General features: G+C 44.4%; 3 protein-coding genes and 1 long non-coding RNA gene across 6 annotated transcripts; 3 read left to right on the top strand and 1 right to left on the bottom strand.

The window, feature by feature from the left end:
• Nucleotides 1-1298: 1298 nt before the first annotated feature.
• On the top strand, nucleotides 1299-4285 carry LOC144212598 (uncharacterized). Of its 2 annotated transcripts, none has more exons than XR_013329790.1 (5): nucleotides 1299-2487; nucleotides 2577-2792; nucleotides 3514-3658; nucleotides 4016-4135; nucleotides 4245-4285. It is a non-coding gene; the product is annotated as an uncharacterized LOC144212598 (long non-coding RNA). The 2 variants fall into 2 exon arrangements; XR_013329788.1 differs by having other exon boundaries at nucleotides 3514-3673.
• tmem200a (transmembrane protein 200A) lies at nucleotides 1299-6006 on the bottom strand. Its single transcript, XM_077740587.1, has 5 exons — nucleotides 5090-6006; nucleotides 2871-3003; nucleotides 2582-2772; nucleotides 2358-2509; nucleotides 1299-2264 (listed from the first exon to the last, which is right to left on the bottom strand). Exons 2-5 carry the CDS (start codon nucleotides 2993-2995, stop codon nucleotides 1335-1337), a joined length of 1398 nt encoding a protein of 465 aa, XP_077596713.1. The 5' UTR covers nucleotides 2996-3003; nucleotides 5090-6006; the 3' UTR covers nucleotides 1299-1334.
• tmem244 (transmembrane protein 244) lies at nucleotides 4513-8504 on the top strand. 2 transcript variants are annotated; one of them, XM_077740565.1, is made up of 10 exons: nucleotides 4513-4615; nucleotides 5077-5141; nucleotides 5850-6030; nucleotides 6126-6205; nucleotides 6859-7013; nucleotides 7360-7445; nucleotides 7690-7766; nucleotides 7874-7999; nucleotides 8067-8111; nucleotides 8187-8504. In XM_077740565.1, the coding sequence occupies exons 5-10, from the start codon at nucleotides 6921-6923 to the stop codon at nucleotides 8282-8284; spliced, it is 525 nt and encodes a 174-aa protein (XP_077596691.1). In that variant the 5' UTR covers nucleotides 4513-4615; nucleotides 5077-5141; nucleotides 5850-6030; nucleotides 6126-6205; nucleotides 6859-6920; the 3' UTR covers nucleotides 8285-8504. The 2 variants fall into 2 exon arrangements, with proteins under 2 accessions (XP_077596691.1, XP_077596699.1); XM_077740573.1 differs by lacking the exons at nucleotides 4513-4615; nucleotides 5077-5141 and adding an exon at nucleotides 5481-5670.
• Nucleotides 8443-10777, top strand: fkbp6 (FKBP prolyl isomerase 6). The gene is made up of 10 exons (XM_077740554.1): nucleotides 8443-8581; nucleotides 8707-8852; nucleotides 9207-9324; nucleotides 9397-9486; nucleotides 9554-9756; nucleotides 9822-9941; nucleotides 10009-10206; nucleotides 10280-10389; nucleotides 10459-10530; nucleotides 10615-10777. Coding segments are annotated over exons 2-10 (966 nt in total). The 5' UTR covers nucleotides 8443-8581; nucleotides 8707-8798; the 3' UTR covers nucleotides 10616-10777.
• Nucleotides 10778-10948: the final 171 nt, after the last annotated feature.

Genomic DNA, 10948 nt, shown 5'->3' with positions numbered 1-10948 from the left:
TTGTTTTAAGTGATGCCTTCCAGCCCCTCCTACTTCATCTGGATTGGACTTCTATTTCCGTCAATAGCAACCAAAAAGTTAAGGTAGGTGACATAACAACATAATAAGTATTTTATTTCATTTAGAATTTTTTTTTTTATTAAATTATTCGATGCTTTTTAAAATTTTAAAGGAGTCAGTTCACAAAAATGATATAGTCTTGTTTCCAGCCAGTTTTGCAAATGAGAGGCTGGTGTTAGCATGACAGAAGGATAGCGATTTATACGCCAGGAGACTCGACAGCGGGGTGAGGAAAGAATGTGGGTGGACGCGTGAGACACGCCGAGGGAAGGGAACCAAGAAAGAAAGAAAAACCCAGCTGGGGAAAAAAAGAAATGTCACAAATGACAACTCTCCTATCCCCAATCAAATCCATTCGGGCAAAATTCGGACAAAATGGGCACAAGGGGTGATTTAATTGGCTCGTTGCGAGGGATGCGGGAGCCCTCCGCTTGATTGCTCCAGTGGGCCCATCAAGCCCGAAGCCACAGGAAGTCATGGGCGGGCTATACGACCGTCCAGTGAGTTGTTGACCTTTTGGGACTATGTTTTTTTTATTTTTTATCTTTCCCAGTGAGGCAGGGGGTCCAGAAGAGAGCCCAAATGGTCGTCATGGCAACCTACCTAGCACCCAGACAGAAAGAACATACAACTCTTCAGGGGTCTTGGACTAAGCCCCTTAACTCGTATTGACGCCGTGTCAAAATCAATGACATCAATGGCTGTCATTGATGTCAGAATCAATGACATCAATGACTCATTGATTTTCTCTTAACGTGGCTATAAATACGCCATCAAATGATTTTAGCGACGGCTTCTCTTCCGGCCCGACCCGAGAGAGAGTGGCTGTCCGTCGCCGCGGCGACGTGCGCGTAGGCACGATAGGCACCTGCCCGCTGACGAACTTGGCCGCCATTTGCGTATTCTTCACATCTTGTTTTTTTTTTCCCCATTTGCTTTGAAAAGGGAAAGTGACGTCATTCCGCTGGAGAAAAAAAGTCTTCTCCTTGTACTATACGTTCCAACTTGAAAATAGAGCGGCGGTAATGGCCTGTTTCTATGGTGACGTGGATGGCGTCACCTTTTCAAGCTGTTGAAGATTTTGCCATAACTAAACTACTCTTAAACCCTTAAAAAGCACTTTGATGATAACCTTACTGAAATTACAGATGTCATTTTGTTTTATTAATACTCTAGAAAAATGCTTCTTTCAGGAGCTGTCATCAAACCCAAACCTTGACCAAGTTCTTCATTTTTTTTGTTTCAGAAATCATCCCAAATGGACAAGCAAGTTCTCAAAAGCGACTTTCCGAGCTTCCCCGCTTCATGGCCCCGCCTCCAGAGTCTTCGTGCTCGAAACTTAGATTGTTATGCGAGCGAGAAATCATCAGCAGCTTCTCCCGCTTGCTATAGTCCCGCCTAGCGGCGGCCGGAAGCCCCTCCCCACGGTCCTCCAGCCGAGTGTAGCCCTTGATGCTCCGGCTGCTATTGCTGCGGTCCAGGCGCGGCCAGCTGGGGTGCTTACGCTGATCGCGATGCACGCTCAGCACGCTAGGCTGGCGCTCCAAATCCAACGATTTGGAGTGGCCGCCCAGCGCGTGCAAGGAGGAGTCGGAACCAAAGTCGGAACGGGCCGCGCCGGGCGAGAGCCAGCACACCGGGCAGGGGGACGGCGCCAAGGAGGAACCGGACGAAGTCGAGGAGGCGGAGTTACTCCGATGCAAGCGAGGTGATTTCGAAGCTTTGGCCAGGCTAGCCACCGGGACCGCCAAGGACGCCGGCGCCGCCAAGCCAGAGGGCCGTAAACTCAAACCCTCGTCCCCACGGCGACCCCCTCTGTCCTCCTCGGTGATGGCTTCCATCTCCGGCTCGTCGATGACGCAGTTGTTGAGTTTGATGACGGGAAGCGTGAAGGCCGAGATGGAAGACGACACGATGGAGCGGGCGCGGTGGCCGCCCCTCTCCGGCGCCGCGCCCTGGGACGGCGAGCGGTCCTTGTAGAGCGGCGCCAGCAGCCCGGCAAAGGCGCAGTCCGAGCGGTCTCGGAGGAGGGCCTCTTCCTCTGGGGAGGCGGCCCAAGAGGAGAAGGCCAAGGCGGGGTCGTCGTCGCCGTAGTTACGGGGATCCTCTCTTGCATAGTTGTGCTGAAACTGAAGTTTTTGTTCCTTCTGTCGCAGGCGCTGGATGTCGATGACCGTGGAGTACATGTCCCGCATGTGGATGATCTACAAAACACATTTGAGGATCTGTCAATTCCAAGTCCTGACTACCACTTAAAGTATACAGTTACTGCGAAAAACCTCAGCAGCTTAACTCACCTTTGTTTCTCTGTCTCTGTTCTCATGAAGGATAGCATTAGCACAGATGAATATGAAAATCCCGATGCCCATGGTGAAAGGCCCGAACATCTTCATCTTCTCCGAGTGGCGATGCCGTTCCAGGAAGCGGGTGAGGACGCCTCCTGGCTGACCTACACACAAAAAAACACAAAGTTGGAGAAATCACATTCATTTTATTAAAATGGCTGTCCTTTTCAGGTTACCTTCCAAGGTGGAGTTCACGGAAGATCGTCCTCCGCCGGGCGGGCTCTGAGATGGCGGCCAGTAGCCCAAGGTGGCCATGGCGATCCCCGCGGCCAGAACCAGGAGACCCAGGAGGAGGAAAAAGCCCGAGGCGGAGTTGAGGCGTAGGCGACCGCGCACCACCACTACGTCAGTGCGCCGCTTTCGTTTCCTAGGGAAACAACGTGCAAGGTGGGCTTGTAAAAATACAATGTAATTGCGTCTTGTTTTATTTAAAAAAAAAATAGAAATATATACACGCTGTCTAACCTCGGAGCTCCTTCTTGAGGACCGTCGGCCAAACCCGGCGCCGGCGTGGGCCGCTGCTGCGAACGGGCCGAATCCTGGCGCTTTAGCTTAGCCAAACCCGTTAGCACGCCCGCCGCGGCCGTCATGCTTTAACCTAGCGCAAGAGAAATCAGTTTACCAGTCAAATCAAGCATGGAAATTCCTCCCGTTTTACCCAAGCAGATCCGCCATGTTTTTGTTTACATATCGATGGCGGCGTTCCCATGAGTCATCGCCGCCAGCCGGCCTAGCGTCCGCGAGGAGCCAGACGGAGTTTAAAGCAAACAGCCGTCTATTTTTAGGGGCCCTTATTTGCGTTGAAATGCATTTCATGGTGCCTTTGAAGCGCTAAGGAGATTAGCGCCACAGGGGCAGCCATTTTGTGCCCACCCGGCCTGACCTTCATCCATTTAATATATATTTAATCCGCTTTTTAATGTAATCAGACCTCTTCTCTTTTTGAGCCATCTAATTCCAGATGGATAAGTGATAAAGTCATTTGGATTCAGGGTCACACAGACACGCGTCCAAATCCCCACCGAAGGAACTTTAAATAGCTGCGGACGTCTATCACCGTCGTGCACGTCCTCCTCCCGTCTGGGTTTTTAATGGCTTTTATCCACAGATGGCCAATCACACGAGGGGGCTTCTTTTCACTGGCGCCGCTCTTACGACGTGATGTTCTGCTCTCCAAGAACGCGTCAAACACGACGACTGGGAGGGAGGACATTTGCCTTGGCGGAGGAGAACGTTCAAGACAGTAAACCACAGTAAAAAAAAAAGATGTATATACATTATACATTATATATATATGTATAGGTTCCAATTTGTAGTCATACCTATTCAACCTGATTTTAAAAATATATATACATTTTGGTAGTACATTTGAGAAATATGTTTATTGTAGAATTATAATTTCCACAGGATTTGTCATATAAAATGTGTATTTTCTAATAGTTTTTCTCCAATAGTCAGTATTTTCAAATCAAAATTTCTCCCAAATATTCCTATCACATTATGCTATCCATCACTTAGCATTTTTATATAGTCTTCCAACAAATGCCCCCCCTCCCTCCCCCAGCATCTCTATATATAGTCCTAAAAACTGAACATTTTTCTCTCTGTAGGGGTGCTCTGAAAAATTCATAAGCCCTCATCTCCAATTACGTCAGACGCCAATGCAGTGTGACATCATCGCGGCGAGACATTGCGCAATGACTCCTTTAAGCCAAGCCAGCCTTCAATAGGTAATGACCTTTTTTTTTCCTTTTTTTCACCCTTTTTTTGCATTGACTGAAATTCCACGAACTTGTTGACTAATAACACATGACGCATCCTCACGTTTGCTGCTGCTAGGTGCTGCGTTTCCATGGCGACAGCCAGCTGTGAGCACAGGTATGCCATTAACACCGTGACATTGAATGGAGGGATCTTTGTGTTCTCTCTGTCAGAATCGGAGGGAAAAACACACTTTCTGCAAAGATTGGCTTAACTGACATTTTCAGTGCCAATCATAAACTGTCAATCATTTATTATCACCTTAACAATACCACACAAAAGGATGTTATTTCTCATTTCATCATCCAATCTTGATTCTATTCGCGTTTTTTTGCGACTTGGTTGTAGTACATTTGAACTCCTCAAACTGCGAATTTATGAGGGAAACCTTTTCCTTTTTATCTTTTTTTGTAGGTTCCACTATAGTAAAGAACATTCCTTTCATCAAGGTAAGCACAATTTAAAAGCGTAGCCATCACAAATTCTTTTTCTAACGAGTTGGGTAAATATTGCCACCGAACAGTGAGAAATAATTAATAGGCTTTTTAGTCTTTCATCCAATATTGAAGAACTGTGGATTAAATATGCATATGCTGTGCTAGGAGATGAAGTATGTTGCATGCTTTTCTACATTGTTTCATTTGTGGGGAAGTAGAGAACCAGGGAACTGGGGCACACATTTTATTCTTAACTCATTCAGCGCCATTGACTGTGCTAGATGTCCAATTATCTTATTCAAAAGGACATTAGTTTGTTTTTATGTAATTATATATCATTAAGGGCTGATTAATGAGAGATAGAAAAATATTTACAAACTTTGTTGAACATTTAACACATTTTTTAAAAAACATTAATCACCTTGATTAAAGCTAAAAATGATTTTAATGAGCCTTTTGTCTCCCATCCATAGGAAAGCATCTCACCTCTTAAAAATCCAGCTCTGGTCCCTGGAATAAATCCATCTTCCCCCTCTTGGTAAGAAGCAGCAGCAGTCTAATCTGTCTCCGTCTTTTTTCCTCTCTGGTCCGCTCTACTTCATCTTGCACGCTCCTTTCGTCTTGAGCTTTTGTCAAATCTCAAACTCCTTAAAGTGATGGCGCACGCGCTCCCCTGCGCAATCGCTGCCAGAGTTCAGCATCCAGATCTTTCTTTCCAAGTCCTCAGCGTCTGCAGCTCTAAAACGTCCATGCAAACTGTTGCAAGTGCTTCTTCTTCTTCTTCTGGCGCCGGTGCTTCCAAACAAGCGCATCCGTGTCCCTGAACATGTGTGTGCGTCAACAAAGGGGGAGGGACCGGGGGGGGAATCGCTCCTCGCCTGCCACCGCGTTTGCCTGGCAATTCAATTCGGCTAACGAGGCGTCTCTTTTACTTAGCGTCAAATGTCTGCCTCTATCGACTTCCTCATTAGTAGGTTGATTTGGGAATTTGAATCATCGTCGGGCAATTTTTAGATACCGAGAACCGAAAAAATGACTGGCAGGACAATAGCTTCATTCCAAAACAGGTAAAAACCCAACTACGACCACCGGGCTCCCCAAAAATCTCATCAGACACGATGAGCATACCTGTCAAAACATACAGATCTGCATAGAGACTGATAAGCCAATCAAATGTGAGATAAGCACCCATATTAAACAGCGAAAAAAATCATGTTGAATTGATGTTTTTGTACTTTTTCGACAGAACCTCCAAAGTCTTGTTTTTCTCCAAGAGATATCGTCAGGCAGCGAAATACTCACTGATGTGGGAATGCCGCTCATTTCCTGTGTTTAAACGCCAGCCAAGTGCAGCTTCTTTTGGCGTTAACGGGAGACGGCTTCCTTTCACTTGGACGCCGCGGTTGACATGACGACCCCCGTCCTTGGTAAAAAGCCACGCACTCGCCGACACGCTCCTTTGACTTCTAAAAATAACTGTGGGGACCGCACATAACGCAGCTGTGCTTGTTTCCATTCCCAGGGACAGAGTTCACCGAGGATCATCTTTGACGTATTGCCTGCCATCGACATTCATAGACATCCACAGACGTCTCATCCAAGGTATTGACATCTATCTCCATGAATGGCCCTAAAAGTATTTTTTTTCTGGTGGCACAACAACAAGGCACTGACAAAATGTTATTTTATGGGGTCAGAATATTTTTGTACTCTGTCTTAATTCTGAAATAGTTAAAAAAAATAATTAAATGCAATTTCACTTCTTTTGAGTCCAACAAAGTTCAGGATTTCCCCCATAAAATGTTAAATATTTACTTTAAAACTGTGATAAGTATCCTCATAATAATGTCAAGGTGAATAATCATTTCATATGCAGAGATATTAAACATTAGTAGTTTTCAATAGTACATTAAGTATACATCGTATCGTAATGGGGAAATGCAGTATAGTTGCTCCTGTTTGTGCAAGTAAGACTTTGGTTCCCTCTTCGGGCCAAATTGTGTAATGCACGCTATACGCAATACTTGCTTACACATATGAGAAAAAAAACAACCTCCAATCGTGTCACTTGTATCTCAAGGGAGCAAAATATAAGGAAATGCGTGAAACCGTTACTCTCCCAAAAAAATAAAAATAAAGCAATAAAGCACTAAGGCCCACGGGGCAAAATCCCTCTCAGGATTTTGCGCCGACTTCTTAGACGTAATCTTGTTTCTAATAATCCACTTGTTTCTCCCGCGCTCTCTTTCACCCAGACTTCAACCAACGACCACATGTATGTCCAAGGTGGCCTCTCCTACCCACAGCGCAACCATTCATGTTGTTTGACTACTGCTGCCGATGTTGTGGATTCACGCTCATCAAGCGACACGGGGCCGCCTCGCTCAAGACCGCGCCCAGTGACACCTGGGTAAGGATACGAAAAATTGCCTCATGTCATTACAGAACCGCACGCGGTGACTTAATGGCGGTAACAGGTGAAATTGAGCTCATTTCAAAATTAATTGCTACCGAAGTGGAGTCTCATCCGGAGAAGGAAATCAAGAAAACAGGGTTAGCTGATGACTTCAGAAGGGATAAGCCAATTAAAGGAAGCTCAACGGGGGTCCGCCTCCGGACATCAATGTCCACGCTGCCACTAGAAATTTTCTTTACATAAAAAAATCCACCATTTTTGGCTGTCAGAGATTGCTAGCACTTTTCTGCTCCAATATTTGTTCATTAAAGTATTTTTTTTTGTTGTGGTTTCTTCTCAGGTGGTTCTCCAGAATCTGTTGATGTGTATGGTCTGCTTCTACTCGCTCTACTACATGGTGGTTAGCGCTTGCATCGGGATACTCAGGTACTCCAGCAATCTAATCAGAGCCTGCTATGTTCAGATAGCCGCGGGCTATGCTAAAATTAGCGGGAGACTCGTGGGAAATCCTGCTTCAGAATGACTTAGAAATTAGCATCTTTATGCTAATAGGGGTAAACTGGGGCTTTACAAAAAAAGGTGAATTTTTTTTTTTTTTTTTTTGCTAAATTCCTTTTTGTTTTTTTTAAATGTCAGGATGGCTATTTCATCATGAGTTGCTGTTTTTTAGGGTTCATGAAATCAACAGTCTACTGGCACCATTTGACTACACCACACAACCATCATGGCAGAACCCCAAATTCCTGGGTGAGTCATCTCAGTGCCACAGAAACCTCAAACCAAGTACATAATTCCTGTAAAAGCACGTATTTGGCACCGACCAAACGAGTTGAAGAACATGGGTTTCCCCACAGTGGGCGTCATTTCCACAGAGGTCACATACGTTCTGGGAGGACTGGTGTTCGCCTGGATTGTGGAGGAGTGGGTTTGGGACTACGCCATCACCGTTACGCTCCTCCACGTGGCCATGACTGTTGCAGGTAAAAAAAAAAACGTCTTTGACTAATAGTCTATTTTTATTTAGTTTTTTCCCTTTTATTTCTACAGTGATGTCAGATTTCCCCTCAACGGAGCATTGGTGGATCGCACTGGGTCAGAATATATTACATTATTTTGAATTACCAATCCCTTTTTTATATACTTTAACTGTCTTCTTGTCCTCTACAGGTTCTGGTTTAGTGATGATGATTTTTGGAGGGCAGGTTCTGGCTTATAAACTTTTCAGGAATAATTTTGTTTCGCCGGCCGAGCTGCAGAACTTCTGATTGGTACTCAAGAAACTTCATGGGAAGATTGACAGTCTTTCTAACTTGTTTTTGTAAAACAAACAACATAGCTTATGTCAAGTCGTATTTCCCTCTTGTACAAATAACCCATTGTTTATGTTAAAAATAATGTGCAGCTACTGTGTATTTTTATTGAATTGTTTCTTAAACTCTTCCATTTTAGCCGTTGGTTACACATTAAATTCTGAAAGCAAATGCATGCATTGATAATATTTGGTGGTTTTTATTCAGGTAGGTTGAAACAGGAGATATCTCCATATTTTAAGGAGAATACAAGTAAGTCACAATATTTCTGTTAAATGGATTGACTTTTAAAGAGAACTCCACTGTGACGGTTGTGTCCCTTTTTTACTGATCTTTTTGCAGAGGCTTGAACGCACCATTTTTCCCCTTTTGTGCAGGTGCTCACGAGTCTACGGTGAACTCGGTATTAACTTCATTAAAGTGAAAGCAAGAAAGAAAAAAAAAAAGACTTTTCTAAGTTAACTGTAAGATGTCAGTTAACGGACTACAAAAGAGACTCCAGCAGGTTGTTGCCCGAAATCTTGTAAGTAGTCGTCGGCAAATTCGCTAATTGCTAACCAATCTAAATTGGCTTGGATTAATTCATATTTTTAAATATGAACAATCTGAATATTCACATTTTTACCAAACGAAGTAAAGTTATATAAATGTATGGCTACCATAACGGCAGTTTAAATTGTTTAAAGCCAGTTGAAGCTGCCATTTTGTACATAATTGATGCCATCTCTGCCTGTATTTAAATGATTTTAAAAAATTGATTTCTTAACTTCTCAAGGCAGAATACCATCTCAAGGTCCCCAGTAATTGTAGATAAGGAAAGTAAAATAATTTTGGTGTATTTTTAATGTTACTAATTGTGTTAAAAATCTCTTTTTAGAGTCCATTTGACCAGCTAGAGCAGCAGATGGAGGACATTTTGGGGAATCGAGGGGTCCTCAAAGAAGTAGTCCTGGCTGGAAATGGCCCCCTTGTGTTTAAAAGTGCTACTGTATTGGGTAATTATAAATTTTTCATTGAATTAAACTATAAACATCCAATTCATGATTCCTTGCTGTCTTTCTTCTCAGCACATTACTCCGGCTTTTTGGAATACTCGGACCTGCCGTTCGAGACCACCACTCATTTGAAGTATCCTCGATTATTAAAGCTGGGCCGAGGTGAGAATAGAAAGAATGTGAACGTGTCTTTTTGGAGACTAACAATTTGTTTTGGATTCCAAAACAGACGTGACGCTGCCGGGAATGGAGCTGGGCCTTCTTTCCATGAGGAAAGGCGAGTGCTCTCGCTTCCTGCTGCAGCCGCGCTACGCCTACGGAGACATGGGCTGCCCGCCGCTCATCACGGCCGCGGCCCGCGTTTTGTTCGAGATCCAGATCGTCGACGTGCTGGACTTGGAATTAGTGGACAAGTTGGTCCAAATGACTGCCGTGAGGGAGCATCCACAGCAACAAAACCTTCGTTTAACGTGTCTAAATTAGGTTTTTGTCTTCAGGAGGAACAAAACGAGATTCCCTTGTCCAAACTGATGGAAGCCGCGGACGCGCTCCGCACTTTGGGCAACAGATCCTTCGGGCTGAGTCGCTATGAAAAAGCCAAGGAGGATTACAAGAAGGTAACAGTGACAAGCCCACTCTTTTTTTTCAAGTACTGACTCTCCCTTTATTTCTCTTTGACAACAGGCACTGGAATTGCTGAGAAACAGAGTGATGCACGACAGCAATGAACTTAAGACCGTCCAGGTGGCGCTGTTGCCGCTTTACCTCAATCTGGCCATCACTGCTTTGCGTCTGAAAAATCAGCAGAAAGCGCTCAAATACGCCAAAAGCGCCCTGGACATCGACTCTAGCAACCCCAAGGCGCTCTACCGCTGCGCACAGGTCGGTCTCACGTCACATTTATTTATTTTTTTGGACAAAAGGCAGCACGTGAGCACATTGTCGTAAACAACAGGCGTACTTGGCGATGCGGGACTACGAGAGCGCTCACCAATGTCTCGTCAAGGCCCAAGCTAGGAAGCCGTTTGACGACGACCTCAATGACCTTCTGAAGTGGGTTGGCCTGTGAGTAGATAGCCAAGCGCCTGTGTAAAAAATAATAATTAAATAACATGGCTGTACTTTTTATCTCAGGTGCCGCAAGAGAAATTTGGACAAAGAAAAGAATTTCTGCGCCAAAATGTTTCCAGGCTTTCAGGGAGAATGGTAATGTATAAACAAAATGTTTTGTACAAAAATAGGCATTGGGAAAAAGTCAACTACTCAAAATTGTTGGCAATTTATTTTCAGATGATCTGAGTGAGTAAGGAGCATCCATCAATCCGCAGTGCAACCATGAGGTTATGTCGTTGAAATGTATGTTCTTGTTGATTTTTCAACTTCATTCATTTTCTGTCACATTGTTTCTTTCATTTTGTCTCTGCTGCACTCAGCAATAAATCTTCATTTGCTACCTGTGTTGTAAACAATTAGCTTCTTCACGTCTTATTTTGGTTACGCTAGCTTTTGCTATCAACTCTGTGCACTTCCCCACCACTTAGCCTGCTTCTTAATGGCTACATAAAGATGGAAGACAGCGATGAGTGGTAAGTTGAAAGGAAGGATGGCACAGGATCGGAAAAAG

This window comes from Stigmatopora nigra, chromosome 2 (assembly GCF_051989575.1).
Source record: "Stigmatopora nigra isolate UIUO_SnigA chromosome 2, RoL_Snig_1.1, whole genome shotgun sequence".
NCBI lineage: Eukaryota > Metazoa > Chordata > Actinopteri > Syngnathiformes > Syngnathidae > Stigmatopora > Stigmatopora nigra.
Note: the sequence above shows the minus strand (reverse complement) of the source record. Positions and strands in the feature narration are given on the sequence as shown.

Excerpts from the sequence above, each read along its gene's own strand:
- fkbp6 (XM_077740554.1), top strand. The coding sequence starts at position 8,799 with ATGTCAGTTAACGGACTACAAAAGAGACTCCAGCAGGTTGTTGCCCGA. Across the intron at positions 9,942-10,008 it reads CCAAGGAGGATTACAAGAAG|GCACTGGAATTGCTGAGAAA; the intron begins GTAACAGTGACA and ends CTTTGACAACAG. Across the intron at positions 10,390-10,458 it reads CTTCTGAAGTGGGTTGGCCT|GTGCCGCAAGAGAAATTTGG; the intron begins GTGAGTAGATAG and ends TTTTTATCTCAG.
- tmem244 (XM_077740565.1), top strand. The coding sequence starts at position 6,921 with ATGTTGTTTGACTACTGCTGCCGATGTTGTGGATTCACGCTCATCAAG. Across the intron at positions 7,446-7,689 it reads GCTTGCATCGGGATACTCAG|GGTTCATGAAATCAACAGTC; the intron begins GTACTCCAGCAA and ends GCTGTTTTTTAG. Across the intron at positions 7,767-7,873 it reads GCAGAACCCCAAATTCCTGG|TGGGCGTCATTTCCACAGAG; the intron begins GTGAGTCATCTC and ends GTTTCCCCACAG.
- tmem200a (XM_077740587.1), bottom strand. The coding sequence starts at position 2,995 with ATGACGGCCGCGGCGGGCGTGCTAACGGGTTTGGCTAAGCTAAAGCGC. Across the intron at positions 2,773-2,870 it reads CCTCAAGAAGGAGCTCCGAG|GAAACGAAAGCGGCGCACTG; the intron begins GTTAGACAGCGT and ends TTGTTTCCCTAG. Across the intron at positions 2,265-2,357 it reads ACAGAGACAGAGAAACAAAG|ATCATCCACATGCGGGACAT; the intron begins GTGAGTTAAGCT and ends TGTGTTTTGTAG.